This window comes from Pezoporus occidentalis, unplaced genomic scaffold (genome assembly GCF_034315485.1).
Source record: "Pezoporus occidentalis ecotype Australia unplaced genomic scaffold, CSIRO_AGI_Poc_V1 ctg190, whole genome shotgun sequence".
Taxonomy (NCBI): domain Eukaryota; kingdom Metazoa; phylum Chordata; class Aves; order Psittaciformes; family Psittacidae; genus Pezoporus; species Pezoporus occidentalis.
The window spans coordinates 289,643-315,507 of NW_026913749.1; the positions used below are offsets into that span (position 1 = coordinate 289,643).

At 53.7% G+C, this 25,865-nt stretch overlaps 1 protein-coding gene across 2 annotated transcripts in view; it reads left to right on the forward strand.

The window, feature by feature from the left end:
* The window catches only part of SLC39A11 (solute carrier family 39 member 11), a 76,249-nt gene that overhangs the window by 37,664 nt on the left and 12,720 nt on the right, over nucleotides 1–25,865 (forward strand). For both annotated transcript variants that reach the window (XM_062616908.1, XM_062616909.1), the window contains exons 6-7: nucleotides 5,571–5,741; nucleotides 20,666–20,735. In XM_062616908.1, the coding sequence (XP_062472892.1) occupies nucleotides 5,571–5,741; nucleotides 20,666–20,735 (241 nt within the window). The remainder of the gene's footprint in view (nucleotides 1–5,570; nucleotides 5,742–20,665; nucleotides 20,736–25,865) is intronic.

The window sequence follows — 25,865 nt, forward strand, 5'->3', positions numbered from 1 at the left end:
CAGCTGCACGCAAGCAGGTGCTGGCAGTGAGGAGTGTGCTGAGTGGTGTGGGGCTCCGAGGAGCCCAAGGGAACTTGGCAGCAGCTCTGCTGGAGCCGGGCCGGCCGCTGGCTCTGTGTGTGGCTGCTGCTTCCCTGCTCCATCCCGATGCTCCGCTGTTCCCTGTGGGTGCAGTTATAATGGATATCATAGGAGCAGGTGAGAGATAGAGACATTGCTGAGTGGGGGCTTTAGAAATAAGAGTATTTGATGCTTTCCTTCCTTTGCCTTGTTCCCGTGTGCATCAACACCAAACAGTATTACAAATAGCCGGCGAGCAGCAGTTCATCATGGATTTTAACAAGTGTTTTGTGCATCCATCTCTGCCTCCCTTCTCCCACACTTTCGAGACGGGAGCTGACAAAGGTTTACAGATGAGGGTGCTAATTCATCCCTTGTCAGTTTAAGCTGAAGGAAAGAATGATGGAGCCCGTAGTAAGGGATTTGTGTTGCTCTGAGAGCCCGGAGGTCCCTCCCTCAGCTGCTTTCAGCTCCATGCCCCTCCTCAGTGAGGCAAAGTCTTGTTGCACGAATTTGATGGGGAAATCAGTGGGGAAAAGATGAAGGAGGGTTTTTGGAGCTTGATTTTTCAAGCATCTGAAGGGAGGATCCAAATTGCCATGAGTGTGTTTGCTCTGGAATGGGGAAAGAAGGAGATGCTGGGGTGCTGCTCGGGAGAAAGTGTGCTCACCACAGGGTACCGGCTCCTACAGTGTACTGAAGCTCACCAGTGCCATGGGACTGGGCTGGAGGCGGAGGATTGGAGCCAAATCGAGCCTAAAGTGGCTCTTAGGCCACCTAAAAGGGGTTGCACGGGCTCCTCACACACTTCTCCAACAGGGATTTGAAGAGCCCCAGCCCTGATCAGCAGCCTGGTTGAGCACATTTAATTTCAAGCATTTGAGAGCTGTAGGAGGAGAGGCAGGGCTAAAGCCAGGCCTAAGTGGAGAGAAGGAGAAGGGCTCTAAAGCGGATGTGAAAAGCTAGAGAGCTCCATAGGCTTTGGTTTGAATGTGGGAGCTGAAGCAGTGCAGTCATGAGGGTTTCTTTGAGCCCAGGGTAAATAGCATCTTCGTCTGTTTGTGTAGCGCTTGCGAGCGCAGTAAAGCTGAGCTCACGGCTAATGCAAACAGTTTTCATTAAGAAATAATCAGAAATAAAAAGCCATTTCACATGCTGATAAGGAGCCAGTTGGTTTTTATATTTCACCAGCAGTTTAAGCCATACTCAAAGCCATTTATCTTTTTCCAGGGCTGGCTGCAGAGGATATGAAAAATGCAGCAGGCTGCACATATGTAATTAAACTTTTGGCAGAATCTTTGCCCTGCAGCTTTGCTAAGAAATCCAATAATGCTAAATGGAGTAGAATGTATGGAGCACGTTCTGTGAACAAGACTTAAAATAATGTATGTGGTGCAGATAATTATTTGCCACATAATTGTCTTGGCAGCCTTCTCGCGAGCACCCTCGTCTGATTGTGTCAGCTATTCTTTAAGAGCCCCCTCCCTTGTTCTCCTCTTATCACCACTCCAATTTGCTATTGAGGCTTTCCTGACTTCCAGCCAAATCCGTGTTTTGCTGTAATTATTGTTTTGTTCCCCTTAGCCTGGGTGAGAGGCAGCGTTTCAGGCTGGGAGCGCTCTGGGTGCTGTGCTTTGTGTGACAGCCGCACGCATCCCCTCCCGTGCCGTGTCCGGTGCTGTGCTGGGATCACCCCTCCACTGTAATTATCCCTTTTTTCCCCTGGTTTTTTAATCGTTTCCAGCACCAATTGGCAGTAAACCCCATTGCTTGACCCGTGTGCGCTCTGTAGGCTCGCTGTTAGATGTGGCACTACTGGGAAAATGATGCTGGGGTTGTCTCCCTCCGTTTGGTCTTGCTGCCTTTATCCTCTGCTAATGCACTGATAATGTGTAGGAGAGGCAATTTGGTGTTCAGATTGCCCAGGCACACCACCCGCAGCACTTCCCTGGTAAAAGCTGCATCTATCCTCTTTATTTCCCACATTTGCAGAGGGCTGTGGCATCTCCCTATCCTTTGTCACCGTTGTCCTCGAAGGTGCTTCAGATCTGCTTGTAGAGTGTCGAATGTGCATCAACAGTTTTGTCAGGAGTAAGAAGCAGACTACTTGTAGGTAAAATATAGTAATAATTAACAAAAAAGGGATCTAATAGAAGTGGTAGGAGTGTGTTGGGGCTGGGTGATACCTTTGTGGGTGGCAGGCTCGTGTTAAGCAATGGAAGTGGTCTGAGCATTGCCTTTTGTTCATGAGAGCCGTGAGATGGATCTTTCCTGGTAATCTGATGATGGGGAGAGGGGGGTAATTTTCTTCAGAATGGGGAAAGCTGAAGCTTCCCCTGTTACAGACGTGAGACGAGCGTTGGCCATTGAATCCCTTGCTGTGCTTCTTCACAGAGGATGCTTATGAGCATGGGGGGTGTGTGGATGTACCTGTCTGATGCTCTCAGATATCTGATATCTGCAGGCATGGGTGGCCCCAAAGTGCAGCTGGGCCCCTCTGTGGTGGTTGCAGCTCCTTTCTGGGGCTTTCTCCCATGCTGGTGGCTGTGCATTCAATAGAGCAGGCTTTTTCTCAGCCAAAATTCACCTGCAGGCAGGAGCTGGGGGAGCTGAGATCGAAACCTGGAGCAGGGAGCTGGGAAGGATTTGCTTTGATGGTTAAACACCAGCAAAAGCCTCACTGTGCCTTGCTGCAGGAGTCCTGGGGTACGGTGCAGACCCAGAGCGAACCCCTTAAACCCAGGGACAAGGGAAATGGGGAGAAAGTACAACTGGGATGAGGCATGCAAAGCCCAATGAACCATCAGCTCAAAGCACTGGGGGTTAACGTGCAATGAGTGTATTGTGAGCGGTTTGGATGGCTGGGTTGAGCTGGAGCTGGAGCAGCTCTCCCCTTCCTGAAGGCTCCGTGTGTGTCCCGAGGGGACCGTGAGCATGGTGCCACCACATGGTCCCCTCCCTGCCACAGTCCCTGTGATCCCCTGGGAATGGGGCCTGAGCAATAGCCGAAAGGGAGATAGATGGGAGCATCACGGGGGTGGCACAAGTGAACGTCTCTGCGAGCAGAGCAGATGTCGAGGCAGAGTTGTTTTGTTCAGAGCCAGAAAGTCAGGTTTTTGGAAAGGCTGCTGCCATTTGGTCGATCAGTTCTGTCAGTGCCAAGCGGAAAGCGGCTTGGGAGGGGTTGGGTTCTTGGGCTCATTCTGCCTAAACCGTGGGGTTACAACTGAGACAGCCGGGTTCCCTTTTTACAAGGGCACGTAGTGACAGGGCAAGGGGGAATGGCTTTAAATTGGCAGAGTGAATTCAGATTAGACAGGAGGAAGAAATTGTTCACTGTGGGGTTGGTGAGAATTAAACAGTGATGGAGCACCCTGCCTGGTGTCAGTGCCACTGTTCTCAGCTGGTGCTGCGAGCGATGAGAGCGAGGTGGAGGTGCTGCTGCACTGTCAGCAGCAGCTTTTCTGGCCTGATGGAATCAAAACCAAATCCCTGATCTCACATCCTGCGTTCCCCCGAAGCCTGCAAAGTGCAGAGCTTCCCCAGACCCCCCAAACCCCCACTTCCAGCACCCATCCTGCATTTGTGCCTCGCAAAAACCACTTCAAGAGTTTACGCTTGCGTTGCAATCACTCCTGCTTCTATGGAACACTTGTTGCTCTCTATAAAGGGAGAAGCGCTGGTGTTTTGTCACTTGAATGTAAGTGCTCTTCTCAAAATGGTTTACATGGTGTTTTTCCTCCTCCCTGAGAAGCCCTCAATGGCAGAGGGGGATTCCTGCACCTTTCTGCATCCTCACATCACCCTGCGGTGATGGGGCTGCGGCAGCACTGGGTGCAGCCCTGTGGGTCAGCATCAGCTGAGGATAACTCTGTTTGGGGGACCAGGGGGGTGCGTGCCAAGCAATTAAAGTACCGCAGTGGTCTGGCAGAAGGAGGGGATGTCATCTGTAAGTGGCTTTAGCCTTGGCTGCCCCTTTGCCAGCCAAACCACGCCAGCGTTCCTGCAGTGAATTGGACAAGCTGCTCCGCTGCATCTAATTGCCCTTGCTGTTGCTTAAAACCATATTTATCTTTGGCCCCATGGGCTGGGAGGGAGCTCTGCCATCAAATGTGACTGCGTGCTATTGACTGGGCTGGGATTCGGGGACAAAGTGGCTGGCTCCATATGGCTAATGACACTGTTTAGCAGTGCAGCATCTTGCTGTGCGGTGGAAAGCACGAGCGTTGTGATTTGCAGCCCTGGTGACACCGTCCAGGGATGCTCCTGTGCATGGGAGGTGGCAGGAGGTGCCTGCTCCCACTGCTCTCAAGTGGGGTTTTAGTCTTTGAGCTGCTCTTTTGCTACCAAACGCTATGAAATTGGTGTGTGTGTCGTCTGCATTGCTGAGGACCGTTTTGGGATGCCTTTGGGTGTCCGTGTTTGTGTTGCAGATGGCCAGATGTGCTGCTGCTTTCCCAAGGTGACCTCCTGTGTCAATTTGCATGAGCCCTCTTATCCCAAGGTTCTTAATTGGTGCTGAAACACATGCTGTGTGGTGTGTGATGTGATGGCCGGGTACCATCCTGCCTCCAAATAGCAGGGGAAGCAATTGGAATTCCATCAGAACAGCTTCGGATGGCTCCTTACACTGCGTCTGTGAACAAAACCAGGGAGAGCGTGGCTCAAGGGACAGCAGGGAGAATTCTGTAAATCCAAGGGGAGAGAATTATATTGTCTAAATGTCAAGTCTTTAATACTGAGCCATAGCTGTGCGGGGTGGAGGAATCTGTGCTCCTCGTCTTGGCATCCCTTCACCTTTTCATGCTGGAGCTCTCAGTGTGCGTGGGCTTTATTATGGTGCTGCCTGGTGCTGGTTCACAGCCCTAATTGGGCCTGAGGTTGTAGTGGCATGGTTTTAGATAACTGATTGCAGTGAAGCTGATGGTAATGGTCCTGCTGGGAGCAGAGGTCTGGGAGAGCCTGGAGTTACCTGGTGATGTCTTAGCAAATGGCAGTGGCAAATCTTTTGGTGGCAGAACAGTCACTAAATACAGCTCAATGCACTTGTTTTGTGACTGGGGTGAGTGTTAATGGGCTTTCCTGTACCGGTGATGGCAATGGAACTGCAGACCTGCAAAGTTTGGGGCTGGGGGGGTGGGGGGAATGGACGTACCATGGGTCCCTGCTGCTCATCATCCTCACCAGCCATCATCCCCAGTGCTTGTCCCCACCACACTGGGACTTTGAAGGGGTGGGTGATGCTGGGGAGCTGTTTGGGTCCCCAGGGGAGGAAGAGGAGGCAGAAGATGAGCTTGTGCTTTGACTCAGAGACTCCCTAGCCCATGGACTCTGCAGTTTGCCTGAGGGGAAACCTCTACCCTGGAACGAAGGGAGCAACACATGCACCTTCAGCCCTGCTCTGGTCAGTGTTAGTCCTTCTCCCTGCTCTTTCCCTCTGGGAGGGGAGGCGGGAGGTGCCCCGCTCTGTCCCCCTCTCTTCTCACCTGTCTGTCTTTCTGTCCCTGCAGACAAAGGTGAGAACGGGGAGCCCTACCAGAGGAGGAAGGGTGCAGGGGCCACCCTGCCGGACCCCCCCCCAGCGTTCCCCGTGGCCAGGGATGGGGCCCCCGCGGCCAGCAGCAGCAGCTGGAGGCGGATTATGCTCATGATCCTCGCTATCACCATCCACAACATCCCAGGTAGGTCCTGCCCCTCCGGCCCTGCTCACGGGCAGCCCCTTCCCGAGGCCATCCCAGGAGGGTCACACACGGCTGCTGCCACCTTCTCTCCCTTCTTCTGTCCCTTGCTGCTCGCAGATGGGTGCGAGATCCCCACATGGGTGCCTGGGTGCCTTGTGATGAGTTCTCTCGCATCAGGTCTTGCTCTCTTGGTACGGCTGAGCCGTGTCAGGTCTTGGCAGCCAAACCCCTCGCGGAGAGAGGGACTGGGAGGGACCTGGAACATCTGCAGCCTCGCTCGCTGTTGCCAGCCTGTCGTGGGGACACGCTAAAAGGGGAAGGGTTTTGCACTAAGGGAGCAGTAATTGGATTTCATCCTTCAAACGCAGTGTCAGGGAGCCAGGTGCTGTGTGCACCTCGGTGCCTTGGGCTCTTGTCTGAGGATTGCCATCATTCAGCAAGGAAACAGAGGAGGTTCTGTAGAGGAGTGAACCAAGTGTCACCTGTAGCAATAGGTTAATGGGAACACGGCCCTGGCTGCTGCGGAGGCGTTGCTCTAACCTTTCGTTGCTTGTCCAAGAGCACAAAGCCTCCCTTGGACAGTTACAGAGGCTCAGGAATTCTCTCTTGCATCTTAAAGGTCACAATATTAAAGCTTAATAACAAGAGAGGAGCATGACCGTGGCCTGCAGAAGGTCTGTGCTCAGCCCCTGTCCTGGGGCTTGGCTCAGCTCAGTGGGGTCTCTGGCTCACCATGGCGGTGTCCGACCCTGCCAAGCCCTGTCCCACATTCCTTCTCCTGCTCTATTCTACCTGGTGCTTGCCCTTCCAGCAGTCCTTAGCGATGCTGTGGGTGTCAATGCCTGTTTGTGCTCTGTGGGGCCACTCACCGATGGCAAAACCCTGTGCCAACATCCTCCTTTCAGTGGGGCTTTGCCCCAAGTCATCCAGATGTTTTCACATCAGAGAAGTTGGGACTTGAGCCTGCATCTGCCGTTGTGTTCCCCAGAGCCCTGCCTGCAGGTCATGGGATGCCAGCACTGATTTCACCCTAATAAATAATTCAGATTGTGATTAAACCACAGCCTGCCCTGCTCATTAAGGGGCTCTGGTCTGTGTTGCATGAAGCAGATGCTGGTCCAGCTCTCGGTGAGCAGCAGGACAGGCTTTCCCTGAAGTCCTTCTGCTTTCCCAAGAGCACCAGCAGCGCTGCTCGGATCTGCTGCGGCCCCTGCCTGCAGCTCGGGGTTTGGAAACACTGTAATGCTCTACCTCAATTAGCAGCCCTGCAGCACGAGGCTGACACTGTAATTAGTGCGGGCTCCTGCAGAGTAATGACACCTCGGGGAGCGCGTGGGGCGGCAGCGCCTGTGCTGGGGAGGTGCACAGGGATGCTCCGTGCCACTGTGCGATGCTCTGCTTGCCGCAGCAAGGAGGATGCAGCCCATGGGTGGCTGCTTCTGTCCGCGCTCACCTCGCTGGATCCGGGCTCTGCCCAGGGGCTGTGATGGGCAGGAGGTGGTTTTGCTCCTCTGGATCCTGTGCTGTGGCACATCTGAGCCCAGACTCTGCCTGAAGTCCCTTTGGTGGTTAAAACTTTGGACAAGGGCCTGTAGGGACAGGCCAAGGGGAATGGCTTTAACCTGCCCAAGGGGAGACTGAGATGAGCTCTTAGGCAGAAGCTCTTCCCTGTGAGGGTGCTGAGGCGCTGGCACAGGGTGCCCAGAGAAGCTGTGGCTGCCCCATCCCTGGCAGTGTTCAAGGCCAGGTTGGACACAGGGGCTTGGAGCAAGCTGCTCTAGTGGAAGGGGTCCCTGCCCATAGCAGGGGTTGGAGCTGGAGAAGCTTTAAGCTCCCTTCAACCCAAACCAGGCTGGGATTCTATGACTCTAAAACCTTCAACAGGACCAGGTCCATCCCTGTTCTCCTCTCTCACTGGTGTGGGGATTGGTCTTCTTCTATTGCCAGCAGACAACAGTTTTCTTTACATTGAGTCCCATTTTGGGATGAGCACACTTCAGCCTTGGCAATGCATCTCTCTTCAGGCAACCATGCTGGAAAGCAGTTAATGTGCGGGTGACATAGTGGCATGTAAAGACAAGCCTCTTGCATTCAGTTGTATTTAGTGGGCTCTGCTGGCAAGCCAGAGGTTGGTTCATTTGTTCCAGGGCCGGGAATGGCAATGGAAGGAATAAATTGATGATGACAGGAGATGCCAAACCACAGACTATTGCTGGTAATTAATATTCATATATGCTGGGTTTAGCGAAACATTAATTATGCATTTAATCAAGCCCTGTTGATTCTGCTTTATCTTTGTACCTCGGGTGGTTGTTATGCTGAAGACTTCAGATTAATTAAAATGTTACTGGTGTATCACAAATAACAATTAGCGAGGTGCGAGTGGAGCCGCCTTTCTCTTTGTGCTTGTTGAGAAGGGAGGAGGAGAGCCCGGTGGGATGGAGCTCCTGGGGCAGCCCCTGGCTCCATGGGGAGCTTCTGGTGGGGTCTGCTTTGCTCTGAGCCCAGCCGTGGTGGTCTCCAGGCTGCGTGAGACTGGGGGTTCCTCTGGTGGGGAGATGCTGCAGGAGCCCTGAGTGCTTGTGCTGCTCTAGGCGAGATGGAGAACAGGACCAAGGCCATGCTCTGCAACAGTCTTTGTGCCTTGGGGCTCTTATTGGCATCGTGGTGCTCACAGGGGTGTTGTGGGGTCTGTGCTTCTCTGAGGAGCACGATGCTGCATCCCTGGTCACCCCGAGGAGCATCCCCACTGATGTACCCCCTTCTGCTCTTGCTCCTGGGGAGGCAACGGAGCTCATCCCCATTGTCACAGGCACAAGGTGATGCTTCCAGCCCCCCTGATGTTGCCAAGGAAGCCTTGATGTTGCCAAGGAATACCACATGCCATAAACATCCCCAGGAGCTGTACACAGAGCTGGAGCCATCCCCTCTGCTCCAGCCCTTTCCTTCCTGCAGGAGCAAATCTCGCTTGTCTGTTTTCAGTTCTATCACCCTGTGTTTGTCCCTGCTTCAGTTTCTGCAGTGTTTCTGCCTCAAGTGCCACCATTCAGTGGAGGTGTCTGGGAGGGAGTAAATGGGACATGTCAGTGGTGCTGCAGCATGCACAGAGCACTGCCATCCCCTGCTCACCCCCAAAGCTCACGTGGCTTCACCTGAGGCTTTATCTTCAGTTCCCATGGCCAGAAACAAGCTGGAGTCTATTTTCTTTTAATAAGAAAGAACAAAGCAAGGAGCAGAACAGTGTGTGTGAGCTAAATACAGAACAAATTCAGCCTTGGTGGCAAAGGTGCTGGTGAGGAGGGAGGGATGGTGAGATATTGCTGTGGGCAGGAGGGAAGAATGTACATGGAGAAACTTACAGGTGGTGACATCTATGGGGAGGATGAATGCGTGTCCTGGATCGGGGGGAAAGTCCCTGCATCCTTAGGTGACAGCATCTAAATTCATCCCCTTTGGGACCATGCTTGGAGATGGCAGCAAGAGGCAGCTGGCTGCACTGAGGTTTGACACTGGCACTGTGCTTTGGTGTGTTACAGTGTTTTGGGGACCCTCCTTCTTCTTAGAAGAGATTTAGCCCCAAAACTTGTAGGTCACATTCTGGCCAATGCTGTGGGGGAAAGGTATAGCCCAGTGCAAAGGAGAGGGTGCAGGGTTTACAGCCCTGCCACCCTGCTTATGTCCCCCATCATCGAGGCACGACCAGGTCCTTACAGCAGCAGTTCCTCGTGTTGGTGATTGACTTCAGCACGTCCTGCGCGTCCCTGCAGCAGCTCTGCGGCACTTCTCCATCCCTAAGGAGGGAGCAGAGTCTGGCAGCCAGTGCTGCTGCTGCTGCTTTGTTCCATCCCCAGGAAGCGGGGGTAGAAGGGAAGTCTGCACCAAAGGATGGTAAATGTCACATTGATTTGAAGCACGCTTGTTTGCAGCTTCGCCTGTGAAGGAGAATGGTTCAGTTGAGTGCCCTTAGCCTGGATAGCGTGAGACCTGCCTGCTGCCCTCTGCACCCTGGGGTTGAGGATGGCCCCAGGAGGGGGCTCTGCCTGCCTGGGGATGGGGGCTGCCTGGATGCTGCTTTTCTTTATGGCTTCTTACAGCTCTGCCCAGTTTTAATGTCCGCTTGTGTCTCCAGTTTTATGACTGTCTGGGGGAGAGGACCAGACGGTGAGGTTTGGCTCTGGTTGTCGGCTGATGGGCGTTTTTGGGCAGGCACCTAATGCTGGAAATAGGAGCTGCATCCCTGAGCTCCATCACTGCACACCATTGATGGGGATCCAGCCAGGTGGACAAAGCTTGTGGGGATCCCAGCATTGTCCCCTGCTGTGGACATCTCCAGTGGTGGACAGGGATTTAGTCCCATCCGTCGCTCTTTGGCTGGCCTGTCAAAACCAGCTCCATGCATTGAGGGCTGTGGGTGCATGATGTAGGCGTGCAGTGTGCTGCTTGGTTGTCAACTGGTGGAGCTGTGTCTAAAGCAAAAGGATATCTTCCCACCAGTGAGAAAGGGAGCTTCCCAGTAAGGTGTGTACCTGAACTGTGGGGTGGTTTGACATCTCCCAAGCCAGGTCCAGGTTCGGTGTGATCCACCAGTGGGTGCGAGATGGGATGCTGCAGAATGCAGCTCTTTAAGCCTTAAACAAAGTTCAGACAGAGCTTGTCCATCAGACCCAAACCTAAGCTGGTGTCTTCTATGGTGGAGCTGGTCCTCAGATGATGGTGAGCTTGAGGATGTTGAGGAGGAGGGGATGCAGAGAGAGGTTTGTGGATGGCTGGAGCAGCACAGCAGTTGCACGCTGTGCTGCCAGATGGGTGTTCCTTGGGAGGGGGTGATTTCCAGGCTGGTTCCTTTGTCATTAGCAAAACCTGATTGAATTAATTCTCCTGGGCCAGGCGCTCCCATGCACTCAGCCTCCCGAGAGATAGCTGGGGCTGCGAGTGCGATATTGCATCTCAATTATAAAGCAAAGTGATTATTTCTATGAATATTCTCAGAGCCCCATTAAAGGCTGGTAACATTCACTTTGAATGATGGGCTTTTTATATTGATCTGCTGAAACTGAGACTATTTCACCACTGTTGACTTTAATAAGCGCTTGGCACCCACTGGGGCTCAGCAGAGCGTGAGAACAGGAGCTGTTTAGCTGCGCTGATTAATCTGTGTGATGCCTCCCTCTGAAATTACAGCAGACCTCCTTCCACCATCCCTTCTGCGGGTTGCTCTGCTTGTGATGGCTGCTCTCGGGCACTCTTGGAGCACCTTTGGTTTCCAGGAGGTGTTATTTTGAGTAAGAGAAAGGAGATTTCGCTGCACTTTGTGTTTGAGACGAGGGTGAAAAAGAAGACGTGGATGAAGGTTGAGTAGGTTGTGCAGTGATTTGATGGAGCTGAAGTGCTGCAGAGGGTCGAGGGGAGCAGAGGGACCGGCTCAGCCTGCGCTCACAGCTCGGGAGGATGCGGAGACGTGTGTTTGAGCAGTCATGAGTTTCTCACAGCACTTTCTGCTCTGGGGAGAAGATGCAGCCTGGGCCGTGGCTTCGTGGGGCTGCTGCCCAGCGCATCTCCGGTTTGCTTTCCAGAGGGACCCTTGGGCATGGATGCGTCAGGGATCGCGTGGCTGTTGTTTGCGATGGTGCCGTGCTGTGATGGCCCTGTGAAGCGGCAGAGGAGAAAGGTCAGCTCGGATGCAGGCCATGGAAAGCAGAGCTGGGGGCTCATCGGGGGGTTTCACACAGCGGTGACTCATGTGGGATCCACATGTGCTTGGGGAAAGGTGGCTTTAACCTTTCGTTCAACCTCCCATTAACTGTCGCCTTATCAGCACGTATTTTGACATTTTCACCTATTAAGCCCCTCAATGGATTGAAATCACTTGCTCAAAGTTGTTAAGCTCTTGTGCTGAGGGGTGGGAAGTGTGGGGAGGCAGCAGGGTGATGCTGCCAGGAGGAGGATGCAGGCAGCAGCTTCAGCCGCAGGTGATGCTCTCAGCCACAGGTGATGCTCTCAGCCAGCCAAGGAGAGATGCCACCAGCAAAAACCTCATCCTGTGAATGTAGAAAGTAAAGAGAAATCCTCCCATGGTCACAACCGGGCTCTCCTGGGTGCCTGGGCATGCCGTGCATCGCCATTTCCCTGTCCTCTGTGCATCCAAGGCCTGGAAAGCAGGATCATTACCTGGTGTGCAAGATGCCAGTGCACATAGAGTGGAGGTGTACATCAATGGGAAGTGCCCTGGCTCTGGGCTGCTCGTGGCTCCATGGCCACCAGCTCGGCTGCCTTGGATCTTCCCTTTGCTCCTCCTGGGCAGAACAGATCTTTGGGGTGCCCTGTGTGTGAATAACAGCCTGATGTAAGTGTAATTCCACGTGTTACGTGGGCACGGTGGGAAGTTTCCCTCTGCAGCCCATTACACTGGCACTGTTAAAGGAGGGGGGGAACACGGGCAGGGGGATGAAAGCTGCGGGGTCTGTGATACCCCACTGACAGCAGCTCGTATTTCAAAAACTAATATGTGCCCAGACACCTGTGAAAGCCAGCGGGGAGCTGATAATGTTCATTTATCTCTGAGGCATCGTTTCGAGTTGGGGATGGGTTGTTTTATAAGTGGTAACAGCCGCCGAGGTGACAAAAGCCAATTAAAGACAGTATTTTCACCAGCTGGAATGAAAGCCTGCTGAAATATGCATGTGGAGCCTGCTTGTCCTTCTTATCCCCACCAGATCTCCCAGGTCTTTGGTGAGCAGTGGCCTGAGAAATCATCTTGTGCTGGAAATGAAACATTAAATACTTGGGATGGGTTCGGGTTGTGTGGGGTGGGGAAGAGCCTGTTTCCAGCATGGGTCGGTCCCTGCTTTGAGGGTTGCTCTGGTTGGTTAATTTGGGAGAGTTTTCTTCTTCCAGAGAAGGGTTCCTGTGATGGAGCAGCTTTGGGATGCTGGGCAGTTACTCTGATTCTTTAAACCGGGTACCTCTGGTGTAAGCAGTGGCCCTGTGCTGCCCCATCAGCTCCTTTTTGGCCGCTGCAGCTTGATGGGTTGCAATGATTCGTTCCACGTCGTGCTTTGGGGGAAAGCGGAACAGGACGGGATGGAGATGGTCTGGCTCCTGCAGGTTAAACCAGGAGGTGGCGTTAGGGGAATTGCCTTGTGCTACCCAAATTCCGCTTTGTTTAATGGACACAAATCCTTGAGCGAGGCTTCTCTTGGGCTCGTTTCTCCCTGTATCCCTTGCCGTGAGTTGCCCAGAGTCACTTTGTGACGTACCCTAAAAGGTTTGCTCTGAGCAATGTGGGCTCTTTGGTGCCCTCGTTTCAATCCCAAGCAAACCCCTTCAGCTCTCTGATTGCTGAGTGCAAGCACCCAGTTCTGGAGGCTGCTTTCAGTCAAAGCTCCTATGAAATTCCTTGGAACTCCCCCCAGGATAAGGCATTTGGGGGCTTAAAATCCCCTTTTAATGTTATTTTAAGTCCATGGCGTCACACGCAGCAATATGGTTTGCTTTGCTTTGTCCATCCTGCTGTTAAGCATGGGTGAGCTGGGCATTTGGGCTGTTTGCTTTTGCAGGGGATGGCCACGTGGACCCTGTCATCATCTCTGTTTGTCATCAGCTCTTGCACAACCTTGATGGGACCCATCTGTGAATCCCTGGGCTGCGCTGCACCGTTACTTCCCTCTCTCTGGGAATCAGAGCGGTGCAGTTGAGCTGTGTGGGCACGCTGGAGGCTTTTGAGGTGTTTCACCTCTGTCAGCTTCACGTGTGCACGTCATGGGCCTCAACCACTGCTGAGTCGGTGCTTTAGTAAGTAATGCCTCTAATGGGTAGGTTCCAGAGGGGTTTATAGGGCTCTGCCTGCAGCAGGAGAGAGGAACTGAGCTGATGTGCGATGCTGAAGCAGCTCTGGGGTGGCTTCACTGTAGTTCCCTACCCAAAAAGGCAATTTCCCACTGTTTTCCAGCTGCCTGGCTTTGCTGTGCTTCCCTGCTGCTGCCGTCCACACAAGCCTTGATTGGATTTTCCCAACACACCTTTATTTCCCCCATAAATATAGGATTACCCAAGTTAGGCACCACAGGGCATCCCTCAGGACCGGCTGTGCCGGAGCACGCAGCTCTGTGTGATTTGTCCAGCCATGCTCACACCTTTGTTTGCTCCTTCTAGGATGTTACAGTGTAGGAAAGCACCAAAACAGGTTCATTTCTCCCATTCCTTATTCCACAGCAGCATTTCGGAGGGTTGGGATCAATGGGGCTTCACAGCTCTGCCTGTTCACTGCCTGCATCTGCCCGTGGCTGCAAGTAGTGGTGAGAATAATGATTGCCCAGGACTGCTTTGTCTGAGCAGATCAATCCAGCTGGTGCCTTGGGTTTTGTGCTCTCTGTCCTGTCACTGTCTGTTGGCAGGGTCAGGATGTGAGCGCTGTGGATCCGCAGGGAGAAGGGACCCGGCCACTTCCCCATCCCAACATACGCTCCTCAAACACAAGCTGTTGCTCATCGGGAGCCCAGGGGAGGAGAGGGAATGAGTGAATAATTCATACCACAAATAATAAGACATGCTGCTATACAATGGAAATTAATAATTTAGATTCTCTCTTTGTGTTCTGGTGAAAGGATTTTGGGTTAGGGTAATGATTAGGAGTGCTCTGGCCTCCTTAGCTGCTGCTTCTGCATCAAACAAGTGGAAATCACTGCTGCTCCCTGGATCCCCCTTCCCATGCCCCTTTAGAGGACAAGGATTACTCCCTGCTGGTGAGACCCCTCTGCAGTGCTGTGTCCAGCTCTGGGGCAAGCCTGCATCCCACCCGGGTGAGCTGAAGTGAAGCTCCAGCGAGCAGCAGTCTGTTACCATCAGCTGTGGCACGCTTTGATTCCATGAAGTCAGGCAGCAGCCGTGATGGGTGCCATCAGCGTGGAACCAGGAGGGGTTTCTAGCCTGGGAATGGAAAACCTTACACGTGCTGATGGGTGTGTAAAAGGCACCTTTGTTCTTACTGCTTTGAGGGAACTGGGGAGCCGGGGATGTGGGGTTTTGGGGGGGTTGGCATCACCGTGCTCTTGCACTAATGCTTTTTGCTGGAAGTCTTAGGAAGCGGGGACGGTGCTGCTGGCATTCAGAGGAGCTTCCTGGGCTGAAGCAGGAGGTAAATGGTGTCCTGGCACTCCTGCACTGCACAGGGAGGTGGAAATCTGGCCAAGCAGCTTCTTATGGGCAAGTTGTGCCAGGATCTGGAAGAGCTTTTTGCTTGGAAGAGCTGTGGTTATGGATGTGGAAGCGAAACCCGATGTGGAGAATGGTAGGTCAAGAGTAAAGGCACTCACACTGCCATGCCAGGACCTCTGGTCTTGTGCCAGGGCTGCCTGGGGGCCTCTGAGAGGGGGGGAAAGCTGCTTCCCAGCACCAGAGCCAGTGGGATGTACTGCTGTGTGTGTGTGTGTGTGGATGACGGCCAAGCAGGGCTGCCTCTGGAGCCACGGTGGGCTTTGTGTTTCCACTGCTTTAAGGCTTGTTTTAGTTAAAATAGCAAAAAAAAAAGCCTTTCTAAAATGACTTTAACCTCCAGAAACATGGGAATTGCTGAAATCTGATAATCTCTGCACTTCCTGGTGCAGTAATGGCAAAATGATGTTACCTGGAGGGAGCTGGAATTCAGTCTTGGGGGAAAACGAGTTTGAATAGTGGCGACAGGGACATGCTTAAGCTCTCCTAGAAACACAAACCTCATTATAGCAAGATTAATTTCCCACCAGGAGCTTAACAGTTCTTCCAAGAGCAGGATGAATAATTGATGACACGTTGGCATCCGTAGTAGCTTCCTAAAGGAAGCGTGTTCGTGTGCTGACCCAGGAGAATTAGCTTCAGAACTCCTCGCTGAAGGAGATCATGTCACTCCTGGCTCTATGGATGCTGCTGCCAGGCTTGATGTGCTGGGGAGGGATGCGGGCTCCCAGCCTTGCTGCTGACCGTGGGTCGGGGGGTGTTAAACACTGAGGTACATCCAGCTTTTGGGATTACAGAGGAGAGGGTTGATGAGCCTGGCAGTGTTTGCTCTGCTTAATCAGGGGATGCTTTTGCCACGAACCCCGTGAGCGTGGCTCTGGTCCATGTCCATGTTGGCACCCGCGGTCCTGTGTTGTGGCAGGGATGCGGTAGCTCATGCAAAGGGAGTTCTCAGCAGTTGCACGTGAGACAGGGCTCTTTCCTTTGCTCACAAAGGCATTTACTGCTCTTCAGTCCATAATTCTTTCCATTTCTCTCAAAGCCCTGCAGGCACAAACCTCTGCTGAGCCGCGCTCCCCTCGTCTGCCCCACAGATCCCATGGCCTGGCCGGCAGAGCTGTGGGATTTCTGCTCTAGGTAGAAGCTATTTACAAACCTGCTTTTCCCCTGCTCTTTGCCCTCCCTCCAAGGCCAGGATTTTGCCTCTGCTCACACTGTGGGATGTGTGAGTTACTCTTGTTTCATTGTCCTGGTGGATTCTCCTCCTGCCCGGTTGGGCTGTGCGGCATCCCCACAGCAGTTTCCTGCAGGGGTATTTTGTAGGCAAAGACCCCCATGGGTGGGCTGTGCTGCTGCATCCTCGCAGAGAGCAGGAAGCATGGGATAAACTAAAGGGCAATGAACAGATCTGTGCCTGATGCTGCTCCACAGGAGCAGGGTCAGCTCTGCCTGTGGCATCCTGGTACCACGTTTGTACATGAGGTGAGACTCGGAGGGCATTACTGCCTGGAAAAAGGCTCTGGGATGCTGCAACGTCACTGAAATCCTGCCTATGTGCTGGCAAACTGATATGGGAGAAAAGGGGGGGTGGTCAGTGGATTCTTCTTTTCTAACATTCCTGTAGGCTGTTATTCAAGGCCAGGTTGGACACAGGGGCTTGGAGCAAGCTGCTCTACTGCTCTAGTGGAAGGGGTCCCTGCCCGTGGCAGGGGTTGGAGCTGGAGGAGCTTTAAGGTCTCTTCCAACCTTAAACCAGTCTGGGATTCTATAGTATTGTCCTCTATCCACTGCCTATGTTCTTGCTTTTTGTGCTGTGTAACAGTAACTTCATAACTGGGGTTAATTTGCTCGCCTCTAATTTATCAGGGCCCTGTGAGCGATGCTTCCAATTTACTGCTTTGGCTCTCTGAGGAGTTTCAAGGGCTTTTCTTTTCAGTTGCTGTTGTGAACATGCCTCCTGAGGATCCCACGTGGCTTCCCGTAGTGGCTGGGAAGCTCATTTCATGCTCGGAACTAGAGCTGGCAATGGCAGGATCTTGAGGAGCCCCACAAACCCACACCCTGGGTTTTCCTGGCTGCTGGTTGAGATGCAGGGCTGGGATCCCTGCCTGGCTGCTTACACTGCCCTCAATGGGGTTTAAAATCACAGCTTGCTTGATTTGCTTTCACTGCTTTAGATCAGGTCTGTGTTTCAGATGTAGTATGTAAGGGCACTTATGGGTATCATGCTTTTTGCCCTCGCCACCACGATCGGCAGGCAGCTTAACCTATCCCTAGCTATTATTAACAGGAGTCTCTGTAGTGATGCTCCAGCATGGTTATTGCTTTTCAGTTGGAGGTTTCAAAGCTTTTCCTTTCTCTTCCTCAGAAAAGAAGAAGAGGAAGCACATCTTTGCAATGAGCACTGCTGACCGAGCTGATCCTTAAGTTAGCATAGGCTTAGTCTGATCCCTGGGTAACGCTTTATCAGGATAAAGTGTCTTGAATGGTAAAGCCAAGGAAGCCCAAGAGAGGCAGAATCCCTCTGTTTAGGCTAAATAGACTCATTTCCTTGGCAGTGGCTTAGGTTGGTCATATTCTTCTTCCTTTGTTGTGCAACTCAGCACAAGGATGCTGAATGAGCATCTCAGCCTGGTGCTGTCACCGTGGGGGCCCTCCAGCTAACCAGAGTGCATGGGGCCTCTGGCTCTTCCCACTCCATCACTGCTTGCAGGAGGGGCTGACAACTGAGATCCTGGGAAAACCCCTGTCTTGACATGGAGATGTTTCCTATGGGACATGCACGGCTTCTTTCCACCCTCTGTTCCATCCCAAGCTGTGGGGCTTTTGCCTTGTCCTCTGCAGAGGGGTGGCCCATGGGAGATCCTTCAGTTGATGAGGGCTGCCCAGGACTGTGCTCCTCTGCTCACAGCGATGCTGAGAACCAGAAATCACGCTGGGCTCTTTGTTTCAAGCTGATGCCTGAGCCTTCAGCAGGTAAGAGCTGTTCTCCCGTTCCCATTGTCGGTGACCTGGTGTCTTAGTCATCCATTTGCAGAGCCTTCAGCGCAGCGTATCCGTAAGTGGTTGACATAGAAACATTAACCTTTCTCTTTCTGTGTCTTTTCCTACCTGAAGAAGCCACTCGAGCTATTTATAATTTGAGGGTGATGTGCACAATACATGGGAGAGGAGCTGCAACCGGAGGGCTGAGCAAGCATTGAGCTTTGAGCATGGGCAAGCCAGCAGCAAGCTCTTTCTGCTTGTTTTCCATGTGAAGCTTTGTGTATCTGCTTCCTTACCTGCACAGCAGAGTCAGTTGGAGGTTTGACATCTTTGCAAGAGGCTGAATGTGTGTCGCTGAAGCAGTGAGGTGGTTCTGTGGTCTTGTCTGACAGAAATACTTGGAGTGCATCACACGGTATCTGATACATCGAGTTAGAGGCTTCCTGAGCATTGGTAGTGACCGTGGGGTGTGCTGGGATGGTCCCTGCTTTCTGGACCACATGTGACATCAGATACTTGGTGGTGAGTTCCCATCGGATGCTCCGGGCTTAGCAACCCATTGGCCAGTTCATGTTTGTTCCATCCTGCCCCAGCTCTTGTGTCCTCTGGGGGGATGAGGGGACCTGGCCAAGCCAACGGCCAGGGGCTGCTGTGTCACCTTCCTTCTGCACTGGGGAGCATCTCCCACCGTGCTGCAGCTTCCACCCTGGGCTGCTTCTGCCTCTCCAAGCAAGCAGTTCTCTACACGCCATCTGTTGATTTTCATTCCCCATGGTTTGTTTCCACGTAGCTGTGATTTGCACTCTCATTAATTGTGCTGCTGAGGTTCTTATTCCATGAGGCTTGTTTTGCAGCGGGGAAATCGTTGTGGTTTTTCCCCTCTGTCAAAGCTATTTTTGTGATTCACACAAACAAGCGCTTCTGTCCTTTGAATGTTGCTTCCATTGAATCACAGACTGAATTACAAGGACACCTTCCACTCCAAGCCCCATCCAACCTGGCTTCCTGGGCAAGCTCTTCCCTGTGAGGGTGCTGAGGCGCTGGCACAGGGTGCCCAGAGAAGCTGTGGCTGCTCCATCCCTGGCAGTGTTCAAGGCCAGGTTCCCCCAAATCTGGTATTTTAGGGACAATTGGGAGTCTCCTTACCCCAGAACCCTGCACTCAGGGATTGCTGCTGTTGTTTTCCCTGTCTCCATCCCATGCCTTGGCACAAGCTGTGGATCCAGGCTCTGAGGAGCTGCCGAGTGTTTCAGTTCTCCCCGCTCCGCCTGGACTCAAGGATGCAAATGCTGTGATTAGCAGAGTTAGTGCTGCTTTTTATGGTGTGTTTCCAAGGCAACGGGAGATTCAGAAGACCAGAACCACACACATGGTCCTCTTCTTCCCAGACCTCATCCTCCAGGGCGCAGGTAAACACCCTCAGTGACATCTCCAACCTGCTTGAATGCTCATCTCAATAGTCCCCACTGTCCCTTCCCGTGGCTGCCAGCAGCTGGAGCGGGTAATTGCCTCCTTCCAAGGCTGTAAAACTCAGGCAGCTCCACAAACAGGTTTAGCTTTTGTTCTTTAAATGTTCTTTCCTTCCTTGCTGATCCCCCCCCCTGAGGCTGCCAAAACAAAACGGGGGATTTTGAAGAGTGGAAAACCAAGCAGCAGTGGTTTGATGCCTGCTAAAAATGAGGTATTTCTGATTCCTGGGAGGGTTGAGGGAGCTGTGCCCGTGGTGGGAAGGGAAGTTCGAGAGAGGGACAGAGGGGAGTGGGAAGGATGAAGCATGATGGAGGAGGCAGTGGTGGGTCGTGGGTCTCCCGCCCCCGCTGCCCTCCTGGGAATGCTCCTTGGCTGGTTTCTGTGGGATTTGGGGTGAGCTAGAATCTGAAATCATCCTCACGGTGGGAGATCCCTCATGGAGGTTGGGTTCCCTTCTGCCTCGGAGACTGTTCGGTGTAGTGCTGGGATTTGGGCCCAGGGAGGTGGCACTGCTGGCAGCCTGGTCCTGGCTTAGCAGTGCTTCTGAGGACGTCATGGGAGAAGTTGGTGTTTGGTTCCTCTGCAGTTCCAGCTGCGGCACCAGTCCCATCTGTGGCACCAGTCCCATCTGTGGCACCAGTCCCATCTGCAGCACCAGTCCCATCTGCGCCTTGCAGAGACGCCGCGATGCAGGGATATTTGATGACCTTGAGTATTATTTAACAGACTTTGGTGTTTTGCACTGCATTGCTCCTTATTAAAAGCCTTTCAGCTGACGAGGGTTGTCACCTTGTCCCCTCCTGTGCACTCATAGAACCACAAACTGGTTTGGGTTGAAGGAACCTAAAAGCTCATCCAGCTCCAACCCCTGCCACGGGCAGGGGCACCTTCCACTGGAGCAGCTTGCTCCAAGCCCCTGTGTCCAATCTGGCCTTGAATAACAGCCTACAGGAATGTTAGAAAAGAGGAATCCAGTGCCTCAGCACCTTCACAGCAAAGAGCTCATCTCAATCCACCAAATACAGAAATCTCTGCATTGACTTCCTATGAAACTCCTGGTTGGGTTCACAGAGGGGAAGCTCCCTGGGCAGGCTCTGCTTTAAGGTCCAGTTAAACACACTTAGATTATGGCAATGACCAGGCCTGGGGTCCTGTGTTCCTGCTCACACCGCTCTGTGCTCCATGGATGCGCAGGAGGAGGGGAGATCTCAGGGCAGTGGTAGGGTTTGACCTCACTGATTTCTTCCTTCCTGTTTCAGAGGGTCTGGCGGTGGGAGTTGGATTTGGGGCTATTGGAAAATCTGCATCTGCGACCTTCCAAAGTGCCAGGTAAGATCCTGCTGCCCGGCATCCCTGCTGCCCTGCATCCCTGCTCCCCGGCATCCCTGCTCCCCGGCATCCCTGCATCCCTGCTGCCCCGCATCCCTGCTGCCCCGCATCCCTGCTGCCCCGCATCCCTGCTGCCCTGCATCCCTGCTCCCCGGCATCCCTGCTCCCCGCATCCCTGCTCCTCAACATCCCTGCTGCCCGGCATCCCTGCTGCCCGGCATCCCTGCTGCCCGGCATCCCTGCTGCCCGGCATCCCTGCTCCCCGGCATCCCTGCTCCCCTGCATTCCTGCTGCCCGGCATTCCTGCTGCCCTGCATCCCTGCTGCCCTGCATCCCTGCTGCCCTGCATCCCTGCTCCTCAACATCCCTGCTGCCCTGCATCCCTGCTGCCCGGCATCCCTGCTGCCCGGCATCCCTGCTGCCCGGCATCCCTGCTGCCCGGCATCCCTGCTCCCCGCATCCCTGCTCCCTGGCATCCCTGCTGCCCCGCATCCCTGCTGCCCCGCATCCCTGCTGCCCCGCATCCCTGCTGCCCCGCATCCCTGCTGCCCCGCATCCCTGCTGCCCGCATCCCTGCTGCCCCGCATCCCTGCTCCCCGCCATCCCTGCTCCCCGCATCCCTGCTGCCCCGCATCCCTGCTCCCGGCATCCCTGCTGCCCCGCATCCCTGCTCCCGGCATCCCTGCTGCCCCGCATCCCTGCTCCCGGCATCCCTGCTGCCCCGCATCCCTGCTCCCGGCATCCCTGCTGCCCCGCATCCCTGCTCCCCGGCATCCCTGCTCCTGGCATCCTTGCCCCAGCCAGCCTTGTCCCCATGCTACAAGGCAAACCCTTTTGTGCTTCTCTCAGGACTGCTGGGAGCACACGGGGGTAGTTCAGCTCCTCCAAACTGCCTGGGGTCAGGGTTTGGGCTTTGGGTACATTTTCACCCCAGCTGGGAGCAAACCCCGGGTGTACGGGGTCAGTGGCTGCCCCTGGCAGAGCTGGGACTGGGCATTGCTAAAGAAATGGGGAAAAGGAGGAATCTGGTGGGAAGTGGGAGCTGGAGGAGCTGCCGGGGCTCCGGGAGAGCTGCTGACACCTCTTAGTGGCTGGTTCACAAACGGCATCTCCTGGCCAGGCTCCTCCGTGCTCTGTTACCAGACTCTTTCCTTTCTGTTTGACACCCCAGCCTCTTAGCACACCGTGTTCTCTTCACCCTTCCTTTACCAGCCCCACGCTGCGGTCTGTGTGGCTGAGGACGTGCAGTGTGTTTGGTCAGTGAACAACCTGCCCAGCCCTTACGGTTTATGGATGGAAACGCTGTTTTATCTTGGCTGCCTTGTTCCTGCCACAGGATCTGTGGGTCCCTGGGCTGGTTTTGGAGCCCTCCAGGCTCCCTTGACCAGGCAGGAGCCGTGCTTATGGGAACCCTGCAAGGACACAAGCAAAGCCTTCTCTCTTTGATGCCCTGTTACATCCCTGGCTGATGGGGGACCCAACCGGACAGCACCGGGTGTGCTGCCCCAGGCACTTTGATTGCAGCAGGTACCATCCAGCTCTGTGGGGAGGCCAGCAGGATGCACCAGCTCCAAACACGGAGTTTCTCTAACCTTTTAGAATAAAAGGCTCTTCATAAAGTCTGCAGAGGCTCTGGAGATGCTTGAACAAAAGGAGTTGTTTTCATCAGCTGCTCGGTCGAAGCTAAAAAGCCAGAAGCAGCTGGTTCTTTCTCTGTATTTACAACAGAATTAATCAAGTTAGATGAAAGGTGGAGTCTGCACCATGAACATACCAATGCAAATGTAGTCAGCTGCAAAAGGAGACAAAATAACTTGGTTGCCATCAATCTGGCTGTCACTGTCAGCTGCGGGCAGCCCCTGAATCACTCCGTGTAGCTGCTTTGCCATGAAGCCATTTGGGAAGTGTCCAAGAGTAAAATATTAGGAGGCTGATTTGTGTTATGGAGGCTTAAAAACCAGTGGGATTATACTTGTTGTGCGCCAATGTGAGGAACAGAACCACCTCTTCTGACACAGCTGAAGGGGAAATCGCTCCTTGGCCAGCCTCTTTGGGGCCACGACAGCCGTGATCCCCCTTGTGTCCATTCCTTTGACCCAGGGTTGTAATGAAGGAGCTGTGTTCACCTCGGTTCACCTCCTCCATCCTGCTCCTGCTCTCCCCTGGGTGTGAGTAACCGCGTTAGCACCGAGCTGAGCCGGCTCTGGGAGGCTCATTCCTTCCAACCTTGGATCGTGCAGAAGCGGCTGTGAGCGCTCTGGTGCATGCGAGCAGGATGCCTGGGGATGTTTGCAGCGGCGGGGAGATGTTCCCAGGCTTGGCTGGGATGTGCCACGCTCATCAGAGGACCTGACCACTGACTTGTGGCTTGCCCAAGGAGCCGCTGCCTGGTTCCGTTGCTCCCAAAGGGGTGAAATCTCGGCAGGAGCCTGAATCCATTGCAGCCTTGGTGAGACGTGATCGTGATGTGTCCTGAAGGGCTGTTTGCATCGAGTTATAGAATCAGAGAATCCCAGCCTGGTTGTGTTGGAAGGGAGCTTAAAGCTCCTCCAGCTCCAACCCCTGCCACGGGCAGGGATCCCTTCCATAGAGCAGCTTGCTCCAAGCCCCTGTGTCCAGCCTGGCCTTGAGCACTGCCAGGGATGGGGCAGCCACAGCTTCTCTGGGCACCCTGTGCCAGCGCCTCAGCACCCTCCCAGGGAAAACCCTCTTCCTAATGTCGAATCCAAATCTCTCCTCTTTCATGGAAGTGCTTTGGGGTTTGGTTAAAAACCAAAACCAGGATGATGAGGAAGCAGGGTGGGATCCTCACCCGGTGCTTTGCATGTGCTGACATTGCCTCTGCCATCCCCTGACTCTCTGGCCTTTGGGAAGGTCCTGCCCCTTACCTCTGGCTTGCAGGATCCATCCCTCTGGGTTCCCCCCGTCCATTCATCTCCCCGGATGCTCTCGGTGCTGCCTGCCAGTCTCCTGCCTGTGCTCGTCCGTGTTTCTTTGCTGCCACCGGGTGTGCAGGCTCCGTTCCTGCTATCTGGCTCCTCTGTTCTCCTCCCCACCAATGCCAGCGCTCACCCTGGGACTCAGCCCCTCGCCTTGTGGGTTGGTTCATGGATGGGTTTGCAGTGTGGGGGGATGCGAGTGAAGTGCGGTCCTGTGCCCAAGCAAGTTGAGCTCTCGGCTCTTGGCTTTTGTGTGCAGGTGATGTCGTGCTCCTTTGGCTGGGTGGCACACTCAAGCCTTTTTTGGGAAGGTGCTGTGGGGTTTATGGTGGTTTATATGGGGTTTAGGATGACCTAATGTCTGCTTTGGGGGTGTTTCCCACGAGGGCTGAGCCCCTGCTCATCCTCAGGCAGGAGCATCCCTCCTCGCTCCAGAGCATCCCTGCCTGCTGCAAACCTGATTCATCTGCTTGGTTCCTTGCAAGGATGAAAGCATTGGGAAGCCCCGCAGGCTGGAAATAGTGGCTCAGGACGATGCTGTTGTGGTGACGGGAGTGAGACCCGGGGTGAGCGTGTGCCCGGGGTGCAGGAGCAACGCCTGTACAGAGGAGCAGTGCTTGGTGCAGTCAGCCCAGCGAGGGGAAGGTTCCCTCCAGATGTGAGCAGGGAGGCAGGAGCTGCTCCTGGCTGCCTTCCAGGCAGGAAGGTAAAGAGAAGGGCAGCCATGCCTTAAAAAAGCTGTTTTGCCTCCCCCTCTTTGCACGCTGTAAGGCGGGGGGAGGAAACCCTCTCCACCTTGTGTGGCTGATTTAACAGGAACCAGATGGGCTGCTGAGACCAGGACAGGCTCAATGTGTGCTGCTCTGGGCGTGCAGGCTGGGCTGGCCAATGCTGGTGTGCTTTGTCCATGGCTTCCCCAGGGCTGGGTGTAGGAACAGACCCTTCCATGTGCCCTTTCCTCTCCCCTCTCCTGCTCCTCTGCTCTCCCCACCCATCTCACGGCCCTTTGCAGTTCAGTTCAGGCTTCCTCCCTGCCATGGGGCACAGCATTTCAACAGTGGTTGTGTTTCCAGGGCCTGGGTAAGCAGAGTGCTTTCAGTTTGACAGATGGAGCGTTTAATTTATAAATTGAATTCTAAATGTATAATGGCAGGAAAGAATTATCTGCAAGTCTTGGGCTGGAGACAGAGCAAAGCACAGAGGGACTCTTTCGGCACTCTTCCTCCCCAGAAGTGTATTGTGCATTGTTATTCTCAAACCCATCCCAGTTGGAGGGGTAGAAAACTCATGTTCATGCTGCTGGCCAGGGAAGCGGAGGTGTCCGGGATGATCCGCAGGCTCTGGATTTGCAGTCCGACACTTACAAAGCAAGAGTCATCCTCGGCCAGGTCCTCATCCCCATCCTCTTCATTCCAGGTTGCTGCTCCTCTCCTGCCTGACGCTAGGTGGTAACATCCATGTTCCTATCAGCCTCTTCTCGGTGGATATGGGGCTGGTGCATGGTCTTGCACCGCTGGAGGACAGACCCTGGAGCTGATGGGACTCCCAAATGTGGCTTTTTCCCTGGCAAAGGGCTGCTCATTCCAATGGGAGAGAATGTTTAATGAGTGAAACCAATATCGAGTTAAATGCCACGAAGTACTTTGAGCAGATGACATACATACATATATATATATATGTATATGTATATATGGGTTGTCCAGGGAGGTTGTGAATGCTCCATCCCTGGCAGTGTTCAAGGCCAGGTTGGACAGAGCCTTGGGTGCCATGGTTTAGTAGGAGGTGTCCCTGCCCATGGCAGGGGGGTTGGAACTGGATGATCTTAAGGTCCTTTCCAACCCTAACTACTCTATGATTCTATGATTATATATATATATATTTCTATGATTCTATGATTTTATATATATATATATGACTAAAAGTCATGGGTGGTCTGGGCACCGGATTCTCATAGGATACCATGGACGCAAATAATTTAGAGAGGTTAAAAAGGATGTAGGCAAATTAGGATGAAGCTGAGCTCGTGTAGGAGTGAGAGCCCACTGGGTGTCAGCTGCTGCCTCTGGTTTAAAGCAGGGGCATCTGGGGAGGCTTGTTCGTGGCAGCTTTCCCTGTTCTTGGGGTTCATGTGGATCCCCTTCAGCAGTCCCTTCTGCAAGGTGCAGGTCAGGCCTTGTCCGGGGTCTGATCC